We start from the raw sequence: 19903 nt of genomic DNA on the forward strand, positions 1-19903 counted from the left end.
TAGGCTGCAGCAGTTACCAATGAGAGTTGTGGCTTGGGGTGGGCCAGGCCATGCTGTAGTGTTTGATGGCAAAGGCCAAGCTGGGTGATGAGTTTTGATAGGTTAGGTTGGAGCAATCACTGGCACATGCAAGATCTGTGACCGGGAACGAGCCTGCTTAGGGAGCTAAGGGAATGGCCCGACTGGGCTGCACTTCTCACTGGTAAATGCAAGAGCTGGAATGGGGACAGCAAACTGGGCTAGACATGGCTGGAACATCCCTTGGAAAGGCTGTGGACTGTGTCTGTGGTGTGCCAGACTAGGCTGGGCTCTGCTATCTGCCGGTGCTCACAAGAGTCAGGGTAGATGTTTGACAGGTGGGGCTATGTCTCTGCACCTGCTGAGCCATGCGAGAGTTGGGTCTGGGGCTGGAATAGGCAGAGCTGGACTATAGCACCCAATGCTAAGAGCTGGAATGAGTAATGAGTATGGGCTGAGCAGGCAAGGCCGTTGTACTTGCCAGGACAGGATGTGGGTTAAATCATTCTGGGCCAAGAATCCATTGCTGTGCATTAGATCTGCGACTGGGAAACTGCTCTGTTGGGACTCAGACGCTGCAGGTGAGTGCAAGAACCAAGGCTGGGGTGCAGCCAAGACCTCTCTCATAGGTGTGGATCATGTCTGGGGGTGAGCCAGACTGGAGCAGTTCATAGCATATGTGAGAACTAGGATGGGGTTCAGGACAGACCAGATTGGGCCACAACATCAACTGGAACTGGGGGCTGACTTGGCTGGGCTATGCTGTAACACCTGCCAGCATGAGCTGGAACTGGGGTAGTTTGGATTGAGACAGGGTGCAGCTGGTGAATGCTGAGGTGAGGCAAGCTATGCCTGTCTGGTCTGTAGCTCTCCCCAGCACTTGTAAGACCCCAGCTGATGGGTGAGCCCAGTACAGGGGCTATGGAGGGCTCCTGTGCTGGATCCTGCTCTCTCTGGTGAGTGTGAGAGCTGAGACTGGAAGTAGACCGGGCTGAGCAGGGCTACAAAGCCCATCAGCCTGCATGTGGGCTGGGTAAGGAGCAAGCCAGGCTGGGGTATGTGACCGTATCCATTGGTGCATGCATGAGTCAGAGTAAGTGCAGGCTGGTCGAGTTTTGCCACAAAATCATCTGGCAAGTGCTAGGAATGAGAGCAAGGCCTGTCAAGCTAGACTGCAGAACCACCTGGAATTTTCAACATCTGGAGCTGGCAGTGGGCCTAGTAGGGAAATTGTGGGCACCCTTCTGATGGGCTGCAGCTTCCACTATTGAGTATAAAGACCTGGACTGGGGTGGGCCTGGCTGGACCAGTGGTGGCACTGCTAGCATGAGTGTGGGCTAGATAGTGAGGTCGATTGAGCTGAGCCACACCAGTTGATGTGTACAAAAGCTGAATGGGACACGGGAAAGAATTAATCAGTCTGCTGCACTTACTGGTATGTGCAGGAACCAAGGCTGTGTCTGGTGGGAGTTATTGGGGATTGCTCTGACTAGGTTACGCTTCCCACTGGAGTGTTGAGGTCTCAGTGTGTGGTGGATAGGGTTAGGCTGGGCCCCAGTATCCACTGGTTTGTGTATGAGATGGGGCTGGGGATAGAATTGGTCAGGTGACCTCAACCACCAGTGTGTGGGTGACAGATTGAGCAGGACTCTGCACTGTCTGGCGTACACAGAAGTCAGGTTAGGGTCACCTCTGGCGAGATTCCTTGGGGACTCCTGCAACTAGATCATTGAACTGAGAACTCCAGCCATGGGGAAAATCACAGGATCTGTGATCTGACCGTGGAGTTCATGCATCAAAACTGGGACTCCATGGTTGCTGAGGCTTGTGCAGTGGACAGCATGCCCAGGTGCTCATGGGGGCATGACAACCAGTACATTGAGGCCTGCAGAGCACATCTCATACCATTGAGGGCAGAACAAATTGAAGAACTCTTCCGACCAAACTTTGATACCCAGTGTTTGAGCAAATTGAGACTCTAAAGTAGACTATGTCAGTAAATGCACTGTGGAAGGATTTCTTCTGCGTTGGAGTAACAAAATCAACAGCATATCAGAACTGTTGAATCCATTTAAGCAATACCCTCTGAACATGTTCCACATCAGGGACCCTGAGATGAAATTATGTGGCTGTCCCCCATTCCTGGGTACTGTTGGGACTGGACTGCTGGGAATAGCCCTCTTCCCTCCTCTTCCCACTTTCCCAAGATACAAGAAGAAAAAAGGAGACTGGAGGTGGTTGTCTCATCTACTTTCCCCCAGTCTCAATCCTCCCCACCCTAATTGGTGATTCGCATGGAAATGTATCCCTTTCAACTCTGTAAACATCATCAAAAATGAAATAAATTTAGTATTTTAAAAATAAGAAATAGTTTTACAGTTGAAAATTAAATGCATTGAGTTGTTTTTCAATTGGAAGGGAATAAATATTATATAGAGAAGTCTAGAAAAAAAAAAAGGTGGAGAAACCAAAAGAGAAAAAGGAATTTGAGTTCCAAAGTGTAATTGCAGGCTTGAGAAGTTGTTGATAAGAAATGAAATATTGTGTTATGCATATGTGTCAGGGGCAGTAGAAGGAAGAAGAAACAAGTATCAGAAAAGTAAAGTAGAAAAGTAATTATAGTAATGGACACCTGGGTGTCAAAATGCAAAGGAATAAGAATGGTTCTCTGTTTACTAAAATTATAATTTCCTAGGGAAGTGAGGAGATGGAATATAAAATAGGTAACCAATCAATTATGGCTTAGGGTAGAATCTGCTGCCCTAAGATAGGAGATGTATGATTCGGTGAGCAGACTGAAGAATAGCATATTCTGGGAATTTGGAGATGAGAAGGGGAGGAAAGCAGAAATCAGGACCAGCGAAGGAAGAAGCATTGAAGTGAACTTTGTGGTCTGGTAGGATTTTGACAAAAGAGATGTCTTAATAAAGCTTCTTAGCAGAGAGAAATGTGTGGAAATTGGAAGTAGGATGTCGGTAACTGGGACCTAAGAGAGCTGGGAAATCACAGGAAAGGCTGCTTAGGTGAATGGATGTGAGCATAAAGAAACTTGAACTATTTATAATCAAGGGAGAAAACAACAAAGCCGAGAGCAGTGTGCTTCAGTGCAGCCAATTGTCTGCAGTGATGCTAGAGAGAATGAGACAGAAAGCTCAGCATCTTCTAGAAGGGAACTCAAACCTGCTTCTGAGTGTTTCTAGAAATTCCTACTTTATGTTCACTTTGAGGTTTTTTGTTGTTGTTGTTTTAGCTCCAAATGTGAGAAAAAATAGGTGGTATTTGCCCTTTTTGTGTTCAGATTATTTTATTTAACATAATGCCCTCCAGTTTTATCCATTTTGCTGTAAATGATTGGATTTCATTTGTTTGTGTGGCTGAATAGTATTCCATTGTGAGTGTGTATCACATTTTCTTATTCATCTGATTATGGACACCTTGGTTGATTGCGTATTTTGGTGTTGTAAAGAGCGCTGCAATAAATATGGTGGAACATGTTACATCTTTGATAGAATGATTTAATGTCTTTTGTATAAACACCCAAAAGTGAAGCTGCTGGATCAGATGGTAATTCTGTTTCCAGTTTTTAAAGAACTCTGCATGCTGATTTCCATAGTGATGGCATTAATTTATATTCCCATCAAGAGTGTGTGAGTTCTCTTTCCTCCACATCCTTACCTTCACTTGTTAACTTCTTTTTGACAGTAGCCATTGTGATGAGGTTAGGTTTGGATTGCATTTCCTTGATATCTGGTGATTTTGACCCTTTTGATAAATTTGTTGACTATTTGTGTTTCTATTTGCTCAGGATTGATTGGTTATTTTGGGTCTTCTGTCATTCTGTAAGAATTCTTATTTTAATTCTTTTTTTATGGTTCAACGCTCATTTAGGTCAAGATATATATTAATTATTTATAATTCCAGAAAGAATGCCATTGATAGTTTGATTTCATTGAATACATAGATGTAGTATGGATATCTCAATATTTTTCATGTTTATGAACAAGAAATATGTTTTCATTTTTGTGCATTTTATGATGTTTCATCAGTGTTGATAATATTCATTGTAGAATCCTTCATTTCATTGGCTAACTTGATTACTAAACATTTAATTAAAAAAAGATTTATTTATTTTTATTGGAAAGTCAGATTTACAGAGAAAAGTAGAAACAGAAGGAAAGATCTTGAGTCTACTGGTTCATTCCCCAAGTAGCTGCAATTGTCAGAGCTTTTCCAATCCAAAGCCAGGAGCCAGGAGCTCTTCAGGTCTCCCATGCAGGTGCAGGATCCCAAGACACTGGGCTGTCCTCAACTGCTTTCCCAGGCTACAAGCAGAGAGTTGAATGGGAAGAGGACCAGCTGGGGTATGAACTGGCGCCCACATGGGATCCCGGCACATTCAAGGCTAGAACTTTAGCCACTAGGCCATGCCACCCGGTCCGATGTATGGCTTTTTGATGTAGTGCCAGATTGACTTTACTTATGTTTTGTGTAGAATTTTTGCATCTCTCTCTATCAAGAATATTAATCCTTTGTTTTCGTTTTGTACTGTGTCTTTGTTTTTTGTGTCAGAGTAATCCTGACATAACAAAAAGAATTTGACAGAGTTCCATCCTTTTCAGTATTTTGGAATAGTTAAGAAGTGTTGGAGTCAATTCTTTAATGTTTTATAGCATTCAATTGTCCTAAAACCATCTTGTCCTAAAACTTTTATTAGTTTTCTTTCTGGATGATTTATTAGTTTATTCATGACAATAGGTTATTGAAGTCTACTGCTATTAATCTGTGAGAGCTTGCCTTTCATTTTGTCTGGTGATTTTTGTTTCATGTATTTGGGTGGTCTTGTGCTAGGTGCATATATATTTCTGATCATTATATCTTCTTGCTGAATTGATCTTATCAATACGTAGTGTTCTTTGTATCTTTTTATAACATTTTATTAGAAATCTGTTTTTTTATATGGGTATAATTAGTCCAATTCAGATCTGGTTTCCATTTTCATGATACAACTTTATTTTAGTCATTCATTTTTGTTTTGTGTGTATCTTTACATGTGAAGTCAGTTTCTTATGGGTAACATGTAGTTGGCTTTTTAGAAAAAAATGCTCTGGCCAAACAATGTTTTTTTGACTTGGAAATTTAGTCTTTGTTTTTTTTTTTAAGATTTATTTATTTTTATTGTAAAGTCAGATATACATAGAGGAGGAGAGACAGGCAGGAGGATCTTTTGTCCGATGATTTATTCCCCAAGTGACCGCAGCGGCTGGTGCTGTGCCGATCTGAAGCAGGGAACCAAGAACCTCTTCCAGGTCTCCCACATGGGTGCAGGATCCCAAAGCTTTGGGCCATTTTCGACTGCTTTCCCAGGCCACAAGCAGGGAGCTGGATGGGAAGTGGAGCTGCCAGGATTAGAACCGGCGTCCATATGGGATCCTGGCACATTCAAGGCAAGGACTTTAGCCGCTAGGCCACGACGCCTGGCCCAGTCAGTTTGGTTTTAAGGCTAATACTGATACGTAAGAACTGGCTTCTGTCATGTGGTTGATCAATAATGTGACTATTTGCTCACTTAATGGTATCTGGTATGCCACCTTGGCTTTCTTCACTCCTTTTAGTGGATTTTTCTTTACCTTTGACTGGCTGGAGTATTCAAAACTATTACCTGCAATTCTTCAATGTAAGATGTTCTTTTTTTCTGCTTAGTCAATTCTTTTAAGCTCTTAGTTAATATTTTTCATTGATTGAAGCATTCAGCTCCAAATTTTTTATTGATTCTTTCTTAAAGATTTATTTATTTTTATTGGAAAAGCAGATCAGATTTACGGAGAGAAGGAGAGACAAAGATTTTCCATCCATTTGTTTACTTGCCAAGTGGCTGCAACAGCAGGAGATGAGCCAGTCCAAAGGCAGTGGCCAGAATCTTCTGGGTCTCCCAAGTGGTAGCAGGGTTCCAAGGGTTCAGGCCATCCTTTACTGCCTTCCTAGGCCACAAGCAGGGAGATGGATGGGAAGTGGAGCAGCTGGGACACAAGCCAGTGCCCTTATGGAATCCTGGCAACTGCACTGAGCCCCTGATTCTTTAAAATGATTTCTATGTTTTTGTCGAATATCTCATTGATGTCATGCATTATTTTTCTTGTTTCTTTGAATTGCATTCCTTCATTTTCTTGTATGTTATTGTATTTCCTTAGGATAATTATATTGAAATTTTTAAGACAATTAATGGATTTGATTCAAATCAGAATCTTTTTTTTTTTTGAAAATTTTGTTTCTCTGGAAGTGTCATGCATCCTTGCTTCTTCATCTTTTCAGTTGTCCCTATGTTGTTATCTACACATCAACATAGTTACTGGTGTAACAGTTACTTCTTCTTTCATTGAATACCTTTTATTGGAAAAGACTTCTTGTTTGAATGAAATGTAGAGTATCAGATGAGTAGTTGTTTTGATTTTGGCTCTAGTTGAACCCAAAAGTGTAAAGTCTGAGTAATTTATTTAGCTATGTTAATGTTGGCAGTGACTAGGAAGCCTACAGTTGCTTAGTCTGGAGCTGTCTGAGGAGGTGATGGTATGACTTTGAAGTTCTAAAGAGAGCTATCCCCTTGTCTGACCAGGCAAGCCTGGGTGAAGCTAAGACTTGCGGTATTGTCATTTGCGGCCCTGGAAAGTGTTATGTGTATTGAACCTTCCCAATTTCCTGCTGTGTGGGCATAGATGATGCTTATAGCTTTAAACAACCTAGTCCTAGCACTTCAGCATGCTAACAGGACTTTGGCTTAATCCTGCAGGTTGAGTATAGTTTGTTCTGGGGATTGTGGAGTGGCATATGTGTGTTCGGACCAAAGGAATAAAGACGGTATATTCCCTAGGTCTCCCAGTATGGGTCCAGTGATTCTGAGGAGTATTGTACTAATAATCAGACTTGGAGCTTCAGGACATGAAGGATACCCTGGCTAGGTCCCATGAGAAAAGCACAAGTTATTGTGGGGATTGTCCACTGACAAACGTGGAGATACTCTATTGGAATGGAAGGAAACTTAGCAAGATCTCACAGGCAAGTGCAACTGTTCCTGGGATTTATACAGCCAACAACCCTATCTGCAAGACGCAATGGAAACTCTGTCCATATATTACATTTCATGCTCAGGTTATGCCAGGGACTGTGCCTGAATCCAGGCATGAAGGCATGAATCCAAAGTAGTGGATTGCAAGTAGGTTACTTGCCAGGTCTCATGGCATGAATTCAGGTGACTCTGTGAAGTACAACTGCAACAGTCTGAGTCCCAGAACAGCAAAACTTGGAGAGTATTTTATCTGTGTCCCACAGGTGATCATGCTGAGGACTATACTGTATCCTCTGTAAGCCTGGTTCAGTGCAATGCAGATACAACCTCTCTCAGTCTCCACAGGGGATAGCAGTATCCCTGGGACATGTAGAACCATCACAGACACAGAGCAGGGTGCAGTGGGGTCTAAGATTTCACAAGTCAAGTTCCCATTGTATTAGCAACTACCAATCTGAAGTAGATAAATGCGAATAGGATCCTCTAGATCTTAGGATCTAGAACAGCTGCAGTCCTAGAGCTGCAGAACATAGAAGGGATGTTTGCTAATTTCCAGAGATGTGCAAGGATAATGCTGGGGTTTGTTCCCTGGCAACTAAGCACCGTGTGCTAGGAGATGCACAATGTCTTGTGAGTTGAGTTTGTGTATTTGCTTGGCTGGTGCCTGCCAAGCCCCAAGAAGCATAGGGGAACTTCCCAAAGCTTTTTATTTATTTATTTATTTTGAAAGCAAAGCAGTTGCTTGGGTCAGAGTCAGATTTCTAGATTTAAAGCCAGTGAGGATTCTGGGGTTCACTTGTTAAGGTTGTTGGGTAGCTGTGGTGGTGAGGGTGTTAGACTTTCTGCTTAACTTTCCCTGGCAAGATGGCAAGCCCTACCTCTGCCCTGCTTGGAACACGGAGAAGGACCTGCAACGTGCTGTTTCCTATCTGCTCACTTTCAGAGCCTCTCTTCTGTTTCATCACTGAAGTTTTCTCTCAGTGATCCATTGAGAGAGCAGGAAAGTGTTTTGGTCAAGAATTTTTGTGTCTACTTTGAATTTTATCTTGGGCACCTGTTATTGCTCCAGACGGATAAACACAGAAGAGTTAGGTGAAAATGGGATCTTTCCTAAGAATAGAAGAGAAACCAGAAACTCAGAAAATATTAGTTAAGTTTGCCTTTATTTAGTTACTTTTGCATTTTCAAAGAGCCCCGATCCCTGTATTTCTGATAACAGTCATGATAACTATTATCATCTTCCTCAGTTCATCATGTATAAGATCTTTTTTATCCGTTGTCACAGCAGTTGTCTTATTTTTCTACTTCAGTTAGTATATTAGTAAGTGAAGTGGCCACATTTGCTTTCTACCCAGAAGTAGAGCACAAGGACAACCTTCCAAGTGTTAACATCCCAAAGCTCAATTTAGTTTCTTGCTTTGAAATCTGATCCAATTCTAACTCTTGGCAGTGGAGCCACCAAGACCTAAGGTGCCAACTTCACTGATGTAATCAGTAGTGTTTTTGCTCATGGCTAGATGAATTCGTATTCTAGCTCTCATTGGTATTGTTAGATGCCACTTGCCTTGATGTTGCAGCAATTTTTAAGAAAGGGGAATGCAGTGTGTTTGTGAATATGTCCTAAGACTTAAAGAATGCATATATATGTATCCAGTAGCTAGTTAGCACTCAGTATGTGTCAGGCATGTTACATAGCTGGAGCAATCACAAGGAAAGTGAATCTAGCTTTGGTGTGAGAAAGGGGTGAGGGTTAGAACACACATTACCCTTTCCTTGCCCATCTCTTGGTTGATGCCATAGTTCTCCTTTACTGAAGTATCATGTGGGTCTCTCTATGTGTCATCTTCTTCATCGAGCTGCTGTAAGAATTTCTTTCAACTAATTTCTTTTTGATGTTTATTTTCTAACAGATGATCCAAGAGAGCCGACTTCTCATAGAAATGGCAGACACAGTCCAAGAAAAGATTTTACAATGTCAGAAAGCAGGTAATGTCTTAAAAAAAACTATTTTGAAACGTCATTGATAATTCTTGACAGTTTTCTAAGATGATCCGTTCCTCTCAAAATTCAGGTATTTTGTGATGTTACTTGAGTATTGTACTTTAAACTATACTTAAGCCTTCATTCAGTACCAAAGAAATAAACAAGTTGAACGTGTGTATACTGGTGAAAGGTATCTACAGATATTTAGAATGATAAAGGGTTTTGATTCTAGTTTAGTGTCTGGAACTATATCAAAATTTTTACTACTTTTATGAACACAGCGATTCTACATGACCCTTTAAAATCCTCTTCAGTTTCACAGTCATCTTCTGTGTGCCCCATCTACTAGTTTTTTGTTTAGATTTGTTGTTTCTTTAAGGATGTTCATGTGTGAAAGTACGTGTGCACCTCTAATTATTACAGTTCTCCTGCATCCATGCTCTTGTGATTTTTGTCTCTTGGATCTGCATACCCCTCTGTCTACACATACAGTAGTGCTAATGGTTAGGAAGATGATAGCAGTGATAGTTAACAATAAATATGCATACCTTATATGGAGCATAAGCACTGTTTTAGTTGTCATAACAACTCTGCAGGATAATCATACTTCTATTCAATTTGTAGATGATGCAGTTGAGATTGAGATAATTATCCACGATCTCATGTCATTATGTGATGTAGCTTGCCTATGGATATAGACCACAGTTTATGATGGCATTCTTTTCTGGCCAGTAGGTTGGAATGTTTTGGTTGACAGGAAGCACAAAATAACATGACTTGTTGTTTGTATGATGCTAGGTTGGCTTTAAGAGCTTGGATGATGAACCTTCACAGGAATATTATGAGGCAAAGCTGTTGTTATCATCACTTCACCAGCAAGGAAATTGAAGCATGGAGATTTTCAAAGACTTACTAAGACTCACCTAGCTAGTAAAAGGTTGAGGCAGAATGTTAGCCCTGAACTTCACCTCATGCCCTGTTTGAGGGGTTAGAGCCAAAAGCTGGGATAATTCTAGCCCCATTAATAAAAATACAGCAACTAAAATAAGGAGAATTGTAGAAAATCTTGCTCCTGAATGCATCTCCACACTGTTGAAGTCAATCAACTGGGCCCTGCCCGTATGCCGCCCTAAAGAAGAATCATTAGCAACTGGCATGGGTTGGATTATTTAATTTAAAAAAAGAAGGCTGAAGGGGAGTTTATCCTTATCTTTCTTCAAATATCCAAAAGACAGCAATATGGAACAGAAATTAGATTTTGCAAATCTGGGTCCAGCTAACACTAGGGAATAGAAGTTCCAGGGAAGATTTTGAGTCCAAGTTAGTTGTCAATTTCCAAAGACAGAATGGACTGTCCATTAGAGAACATGATTTCCAACTCTAAAATGTTAAGACAAAGGCTTGAGAAACAGATGGTATTTTTTTTTAAATTCAAGCCTGAGTGAGTGATCAAAAATACCTAAAGACAATTCATTGTTTTTATTTTTCATTGACATTTACTAGTTACTGTTATCTACATGGAATAAACTGTAGGTATGATTCAAAAGAAAAGTAAGACATGCATAGTTCTTACTTGTGACTGCCATTCGTACATCACACCATTGCATACAAAAGCCAAGACCAAGACAAGCAAGTAAAATAAAGTTGTTGGAAGAATATACGCCTTAACTTCCTCTCTCCACCTATGGGCTGTTCAAATGTACTTTAGGTGAATGCAATAATGATTGTTAGGTTTTTCTCCCTTTTAGTGGGAATAGCAAAATGGGTGGAATATTCAATTTAGGGATTTAGAAATTACATGTAGAAAGGAATGTGAAGTGATACTTACTAGTAATATTTTCATTGCTAAAATGCTCATTTTTTCCAATTTACAACATAATGTCTCACATTTTTTTTTCTCCAAGGGATGGAGTTCCATGAAGAACTTCATAATTTGGGCACAAAAGAAGGTTTAAAAGGGAGAAAACTCAACAAAGCAACTGAGAGCTTTGCTTGGAACATTACAGTATTGAAAGTAAGAGAAATACCAAAATCCCATCTTTGCCTGCATTTTTCTCCTCCTTATTTCTCCAGCGTGTTAAGTATAGTGGCTGAATTTTAATTCTTATGCAGCCTGCTCACCAGGTTGGTGCTGTTAGGAGTGGGAAGAGCCACTCTAAGATGGACACACTTTACTTGAATGGGGCCATCAGGTTTGTGCTGGAGGCAGGGTATGCTACACCTGTGAGGCTTAATTTCATGGACTGGTATGTGTGTGTATATTTTAATCTCACAGACAATTTTGTTTGCATAAACATGGATGTTCTGCTTGTGCAAAGAATGATGCCAGATGTCGCTGGAGAAGGTTCTAACACAGTAATTTGGAAAAGACCTAAGCTTCAGAATATCCAGGGTCATCCAGGGATTTTATTTTAGGAGCAAGCCTTATAAAAATGTTTCTTAAAACAAATTGCTTTGAAGATGAATTTCTTAAGGTTATGAATTAATGTCTCTTTTTAATGTTTTTATACGTGAAGTGAAGAATTATTTAGGGGGATGGAATAAGTTTTTTCTGACAGTATGATGGGAGAAAAATACCCATGAAAGAATAATATTTGATGACACTTAAAGAACACCTACTATGGGGCAGGCATTCTTTTATGAGATATGTATGAATTAACAACTTGGTGCTCGAAACAGCTTATACTGTTATCTCATTTTACAGGTAAGAAATGGAAGCATAGAAATCTTAATATTTGTTACCCATGGCCACTCACTAGTAAATGGTGGAGCTGGAGTTGGACTTTGATGCCAGAGTATGCACATGTTTAATCTGTTCTACAGAGATGTTGTGCATGTTTATGCGAAAGTACTAAATGAACTGTAGGACATGGAACAAACTCCATTAAAAATTCAGATATATAACTCTGTCCTAGATGCTGGAGATACATGAAGGGCAAAAGTGAAACAGATATTGGTCTCAGGAAAGCAATCGTTTTTAGTGGGAAAGAAGGACAAATAGATGGGGAAAGATGAGCACCACATGCTGACGGTCCTGGTTGCAGCAGGGTTGTATTGGCATTCTCACCCCAGGGCCTGACATGGCAGCATGAATCTTGAGACAAGCCATCCCGTTCAGATGTTTGTGTTGCAATCACTGAGAACAATGCTAGAGATGCATATATCAAGTGTTACCTGGACCTCCAGGACTCATCTACAAGACAAACATGTAATGAACAATGACTGCCAATCATTGAACACTTAGTATGTGACCAACACTCAAGGCCAAGTGATTTATACACATTGTACATTTCTTCTGTTTACACTGTGGAACCTTTGTAGCTACATATCCTGGCCCTGATAATTACTCTCCCCATCTCACAGATGCAGAAGCTGAGGGCAAAGGGGGTGTATGTTTCTTGCTTGGAGTCATGCAGCTGGTAAATGGCACAGTCAGAGTTTTAACTCGTTCAAAGGTTCTAACCACTACTCTGTTCTTCTTTGTATAAAACTCAGTCCATGTGGCTGAGTTTCACTGAGTCCAGGTAACCTAGACTAGAGCTAAGAGTACAGGCTCTGTGTGCAGGTTGCTTGACAGCTGTGCGTCTTTAGCTGAGTAATATCATCAATCTGAGGGAGGTGATAATGCCTACATCTGGATTTTGTGAAAATTAAATGGGAGAATATATATAAAAGATCTAAGTCAAACACACAAGATTAGATAATGAATTTGTTAGCTCTTAATTTTCTTATTTTTGTTTGCCACATGAGAATGATTAGCAGAAGAACAAGATTTTTGTCGTTTTGGTTTGTTTCCTTGCTAACTCCTGATGTAAACACACTCAGTGTTTTTTAAGGCTTGTTTGTCTGCCTGTGTGGTTTAATGGCAGGAGCTGATTGCTAGATAGAGCTGAGTGAATTCTGTACAAATCATTTCCAGACAGCTTTCAAAACAGAATTGATTTTTTTTGACTGTATGGTATTTTTCTGGCATTTAATTTTGAGCTCTAGAAACTTAAATCAGAGTAGTGGACTTTTCCAAACTTCCATTGTTTCCTTTCTTACTGGGTTTGATGGGCCTAATAAGCAGGTGTCCTTCCCCCAGGGCCAAACAACTTAGATTTGGATTCTGGCTGAGAGAAAATTAGACTGGACTGTGTTGTAGACTTTTAATCCAATAGTCATTCTGAGAAGAGCTTGTCTTCTATAAGATTTTTCACTTAGTTTTTATGTGTCAGACCTGGAGTACTTAGTTTCTGCTTAGTTTTTCCATCTTGCTTTGATTGTCGGAGTTTTCCATAGTCTTTCAACAGATGTTTTTCAGGTAGGCCGTTGGCTTAATGAGTAGCATGCTGAGTAAAATGCCTGCAACCCATATTAGTATTCAAAGTTCATATCCTGGCTTCAGCTATTATGCCAGTTTCCTGCCTCTGGGAGGCAGAAAGTAATGGCTCAAGTGGTTGGGCTCCTGTCGTCTGTGAGGCTGTCAGCTTCTGCCTAGTTCAGCCTCAGCCCCAGCCATGGTGGGTATTTGGAGATTGAACCAGCAGATGGGAGCGCTCTCTTTTTCTGTCTGTGACTCTCAAATAAAAAGAAGCAGTTTTTCAAGTCTTGTTTCTACTGAGTTCATTACAGTCAAACTACCTTGCGTACAAATGGGTGAATTAGTGATAACTAACCTGGTATGACATTATCACTGAATTAGTAAGAAATGGCAGGACTCACGTATAAAACTCTGCATAACCTGAAGGGAAAATCTTCCTTAAACAGAATTTAGATGAAACTGCTCACTTTCTAGGGAGAAGAAGTGGAGATTTGCCAGTGCTGTTTAAATATACAGGCTCATGTTTCTAAAAACATTTAATTCCAGTGTAATTTCCAATAAGTAAGGGAGGAGCTGGAAACAATAATAAGTGTGCCCTTGGGGAAATCGTGCTTGGCAGCCTGGAGTAATGAAAAGGGGCACTGGATTTAGAGCAAACTGAGCTGAGACTGAAAAATAAATTACATGAATCTGATATTAATAAATGAAAGGGAAGCTGGAGAAGAATTTGCAGGGAGAAAAATAAGTCACTGTACAAGTATAATGAGTATGAATTGCATCCAAATTTTCCCAAAAATTAAGACCTTGCATCTATTGAGAAAGCTCAAGTTGAAATGGTCCAAAATCTCCTGTACATGTAATTTTCTTTCTAGCATTATATGGAAATCCAAAGTAGGGACTTGCTCAGCTGATCTTTTGCAGCTCCCCATACTTCTGCCATATGTCTATATCCAACTCCAACAGTGTTTTTCCTCTCCCTTTCTTTTTCTCTAGTGTACACAAAAGTGAACTTCTTGAATAGCTTGTCCCCTTGTGATGAACCTGGTCTCAATAACTCATTCCTCAGTGCCTTCTCAAGATAATTGTTGATCTAATTCCATTCCATTTTGTCTTCATATATTTGCACTCCCTCTCACCTGTCTTTTTTCATGTTATTCAGAAGTGAGTTTCTTAGTTCATTTGTGCTGCAGTAACAAAATATTTAAGACTGGGTAATTTCTAAGAACAGAAATTTATTTCTCGCAACCCTAAAGGATGGGAAACCAACAATCAAGGAGTGGTATCTGGTGCGAGTTTGGTCTCTGCGTCCAGAATGATGCCTTGCTGCTGTGTCCTCCAGAGGGGATGACATGTCTCACACAATAGAAGGGGGAGAAGAACTTAAAAGGACAAAGCCCCCTCACAAGTTTCCTACAGTCCTTGATGGAGAAACCCGTGGGGCCTGACAGCCCTCAGGAGGCCCATGTATGAATGCTGCTTCTCTGGGAATTAAGTTTCACCATGGATTTTGGAGAGAATACATCAAACCATAGCCATTCTACTATTAAAATACTGTTGAAATCTCACAGTTGGATTTTTCCTGTTCTTTAGTCTTCCTCAAAAAGATTCTGCAACTTAACTTCTGTACCCACAATATTACAGTAAATTGTTTTCAATGTTTGAAGCATTTTATTCATAAGAGTTCTGAATATCTCATGGAAGAGAGCTATGAACTTGGAATATATCACTGACAAAAACACTATTTACTATGAAGTATGGTTCATTCAAAGTCTTGAATTTTATTTAGTGTGATTTGGCTCTTCAGTTACAAAAAGAAATTCATTGTAATGTTGTCACAACTGTAAAGCTGATATTAGAAAGAACCAGAGAATAGAATTTAGTGGCTTTTCTCAACATATGTATTACTAACATGGCCTGTTAACTGTTTTAAAGAACTGAATTCTACTACCTCAACATTTTAAAAAAAGTTTTCATGTCAAAGACAATAAATTTATCAGAATAGAGAACTATCAAGTAAAGATACATAAAAACAATGTTGAGGAAATATAATGAATAAGCATCTTGTAAAGGAAAATTTACAAACGGAGTAAATGCTAAAGCTTAAAGAAGAAAAAAAAGTCTGAGTGGCCTGCAACTTATTTATTTAAAAATTTCATTGATTCTTAGTTGAATGACATGTGGTGAATAAAAACAGTACTTCATCAGTGGTCACTCCTATTAAATAAGCACTTATTTAATGTGTATATGTATATATATATTCATATGTATATATATATGTGTGTGTGTTTATATATAAAGTATATGTATATTATTTTTGTATAAACATAATATCAAAATTATATACAATCATATAAAGTGCATGTATATACTTGTTTATATATAAAATGTATGTAAATATCTTAAAATATGTAAATTAAAAGTATATATACATATACTTTATATATATTATATATATAAATGTGTAGATTTTCATTTAGAAATTAATGCATTCAAATGTGTGCCACAAACCAGGGACTCTCTTGTAGATCTATGTTTAATCAATGAGGCTAATCTTTTTCTTCCTGATCTTTGGCTTTCTACCACTATTTAAGCCTTTGTTTCTTCTGTGGTTATCTTAACATTTTCATTTTTTCTTGAGAAAAATGGAAGCTTAAGTTTCTTATTTCTCCCGCTTGGGTAGTTTTCTTTCTATTCAGAAGATTGCCTCATTGAGTCCCAAATTTCAGACCCTGGTAGCTCTGGGGAGTCTTGCTACAAAAGAAAATTTATACATGTCAGTGTGGTAAATTATGCTTATAACAGAGTCTGAGAGAACATTTGCAGTCTCTCCTCCTTGGAGAACTGGAAAAAAAGGTGATAGGCAAGTTGAGAAAGGAATGTGAAGAAGATGGCTCTACAAATAAAAGTTGGAGTAAGATTGTGAATGGGGCTGCCGGAACTGAATGGCTGTAGATATTTTAAGTCATTCTTTGATATAGCGGGTAAGGAGAAAGGGATTAGTGAGGAGAATCAAATCAGGATTTTTTGGCATGGATAGTGCTCATACCTCTAGGGGTATATAAACAAAGGACATACCCAGTGCTGGGCATGTTGTGCGTTGGGAACTCTTCCAGTGGCATTTCTGGCAATAGCTGGCTGATGTTCCAGGAAAAGCTGCAGAAATACTAGATTGCATGCAGAACCAACTCCTTCAGAAAAGAACAACTGGAAGGGCAGTTCAGAAATCTGTAAGATATGTTTATATCAATGCAAAAAATAATTTGAAATCCATGCAGTTTTTTTGTAGTATACATGTTTGTGAGTTTTTAAGAGACCATTCATATGAATGACTTTCAAAAATGCTTCACCAAAGTAAACTTACATTAATTATTATTTTCTACAAACTTTTTTTTGAAGTACCTTTGTATTTGCCAAGTTTAGCGATAAACCTCCAATGACAATAATGCATTAATAATAAACTCTTCATAACACTGACGTTGTTATTGACAAACATAAAGCAAACTACCTAAGAGTGTAGAGTCTGAAGCTACACTTCATAATTCTGCATCCTTAGAAACATTTGCTTTTATCCCTAGGCAACTAGAAACAACCAACTGGGATATAGAGATTGTGCTGTGGCAATCGTAACAAAAAAATTGAACATTTCTCAGGTTTAAACCAGTGACATTTCTTGTTTGTACTGCATGTTCCATCACAGATCAGTAGCATTATTCAAGAATCCAGGCAGATGAGCTCTCCAAGTCAATGAATGCTTCTGCAGTCTCTGTAGTGGGGCACTACAAATTGGGCATTGCACGCTTGTGCCCAGTAGCGTCATACATTCCTTACACTCGCATATTGTCCACACAGACCAAATGGTCAAGTCTGACTTCTGTAGAGTGGGGAAAATATAAACCTCTTCCTCTTCAACAGTGCACATATTGTTGAATGTAGTGTACCAGTGGCAGGTTCTTCAACTATACTTACTTTGTAGTTATAGGTTGTAGTGAGGACCAAATGAAATAATGTATACAAAATGGTACCTATTATATAAAAAAATTCTATACGCATACTTTAATTAATGACAAATATTCAATGTTTGCAATGATCAGTTGAATGATTTCATACATCTTTTAAAAACTGTTTTTATTTTATTGCATTATTTTTATTTATTTGGGAGACATACAGATAGAGTTCCCATATGCTGATTTGCTTCTCAGATGCTCACAGTGGAGGAAAATGGGGCCAGAATGTGGCCAGGAAGTAGAAATGCATTATAAACCTCACACTTGGGCGGCAGGCATCTAATTACCTGAGCCATCACCATTGTCCTCCAGGCCTGCTTTGGCGGAAAGCTGGAATCAGATGCCAAGAACCCAGGTACTCCAATGTGGGATGCAGGCACCCTTAACTAATAGGCTAAATGTCTGCTTCCTCATGTAGTATTTTAATGAATTTTAATGATAATGATGTAAAGTTACTGTTCTTACATCCATTTTAGAGATAAAGGGCCTGATAGTCAAACAGTTAAGTATCTTTCCCTTTGGCATGCAGGTAGTAAGGGGTAGTCCAAGCATTTGAAACTCCAAAGCCTGTGCTATCAGCCTGCTATGTAATATTGTCAGAATATTTATAGCCCCATGATGATAATAGCTTGTCTTAACTGAGTGCTTTCTCTGTGTCAAGTATTATACTAAGTGCTTTATATTTATTATGCCACTTAATACAAGAGAGTGTCCTGCCTAGCTAACATGAATATTCAAATCACCTTGGCAATAAATCGCTGCAGAACAGAAAGGCACATCGAAAGAGTGTAGCTCGAGACCAACAATTCTTTCTTCTTTGACTTATATTCACCAACAGCTGTCCATTCTCAATCTATTTTCCCAAGTCTACTTTTCTCCTGGATGTAGAGTGATGTACCAAGTGATGTAACTAGTTCCATTGCCTGGTAGTTCTCAATGTAAATGAGCTAACTTCCTTTCTTATTGGTCCATCTCTTGTGGACTTAACATGAATCTGTTTGCCTGGGCCCAGTGAATCCTAAAGGAAAAAATACAGTTTTTTTACATGAGATCTTAAAAACAGAAGAAAACAAGGAGAGGGCAGACTTAGCCCGCTTAGAGCCCAGCCAGCCTCTTCTTTCTTAAGCAGTTTTTCTCTTCACTGGCTTTGAGTGTACACATTACCAGCCCTGTTTCTCGATTAGATGGTGGAAGTTTCAGGGCTATACCCCAACAGAAACTTTTCAAAGGCTGTGCTGCCTTCCATGTTCCTTCCTCATGCCAAACCCTCCACAATCACTGCTCTGCTGCTCAAACCCTTCTGCGCTTCATTGGCTGAACTGATGGAGCAGAATCCTGGAATCGTTTTCACTGTGGAGAAAAAAACCTGGCCTGATTTAGACATAAGAGATGAGGTGAATTCCCCAGTCTTTCCTTAAGAGGCTCATGGGAAGAAAGGAGCCTTCCCAAGAATTGGAACAAAACTTCAAATTCTGCCAAGTCTAAAGGACACTTTCTAATGAAAATTTAAAATAACACCTTGTTGGGTTGTAAATTCCCTCCTATTTTATCTTTGAAGTATTTAACACTTTACACTTGTAAAAAGCTAAAGGATATATTGTAGTGCACTGTTAGTAATATGTAACTAATACAATCTTCAAAATCCCCTTCTTCTCTGAGACTAGATTTTTATTATTTGACTCATGACTCAAAGTGTCTGATGGGGCCTGGTGGCATGGCCTAGTGGCTAAGGTCCTCGTCAGGATCCCATATGGTCACCGGTTCTAATCCCGGCAGCTCCACTTACTCTCTGTCTCTCCTCCTCTCTGTATATCTGACTTTGTAATAAAAGTAAAATGAAAATCTATAAAAAAAAAAATAAAAATGGATGGGGTCAGTTCCCAGCTCTTTTAAAAAAACAAAACAAAACAAAACAAAAAAAACCAAAGTGTCTGATGGCTTTTCACACTTTATGATTATATGAATTCTGTTATTTTCACCATTTTTTTCTGTAGCATGACTACATTAACTTGCTTATCATTGAACTTTTGACTAGGGTAAATTCTCTACTTATAGGTGCTTCTTTGTATTTTGCTCTCCTACCGCCCCCCCCTTTTTTTTTTTACCTAGCAACATTATGAGACCACGCCTATACTTAGTTTTTATTCTTACTGTTCTCATAGACTACCATTGTTATCCATTTCTGTCTTTCAAACTACTCCTAAAAAATGTTTCGGAAAGGGAAGCCTCTTGCTGGGAATTTTTGTAAACAAAACAGTCCTGTATCCTTTTATTCTCAAGACATCACTGTAGAAACTATATGAACATTCAAGCTATGTATGTAGATTTTGACAGCTAGTTTTAGCTCTCAGTTTGCAACCCTTTTATCCTAGAAATGGAGATTACAGTCAGTTAACCTCCATGGGTTAAGCACTTTATTGTAAAAAGTAAATCATACACATCAGTTACTACTACTTCAAGACATACTTGGTTGTCAGCTCATTTATCCTGCTAGTTATTTGTATCTGAAAATTATCTGCTCAAAAATTTACCTAC

General features: G+C 39.3%; 1 protein-coding gene across 2 annotated transcripts in view; it reads left to right on the forward strand.

The window, feature by feature from the left end:
- Positions 1–19903, forward strand: part of PLCL1 (phospholipase C like 1 (inactive)) — a 314972-nt gene that overhangs the window by 256763 nt on the left and 38306 nt on the right. The window contains exons 4-5 of one of the 2 annotated variants that reach the window (XR_009245483.1): positions 8989–9064; positions 10966–11028. Coding sequence is in view for 1 of the 2 variants with exons in the window: in XM_004576950.4 (XP_004577007.2) it covers positions 8989–9064; positions 10966–11075 (186 nt within the window). In the remaining variant the exon portion in view is untranslated. Of the gene's footprint in view, positions 1–8988; positions 9065–10965; positions 11076–19903 lie in introns of those variants that run through there. The other variant, XM_004576950.4, reaches the window with a different exon arrangement.

This window comes from Ochotona princeps, chromosome 5, assembly GCF_030435755.1.
Source record: "Ochotona princeps isolate mOchPri1 chromosome 5, mOchPri1.hap1, whole genome shotgun sequence".
Taxonomy (NCBI): Eukaryota; Metazoa; Chordata; class Mammalia; order Lagomorpha; family Ochotonidae; genus Ochotona; species Ochotona princeps.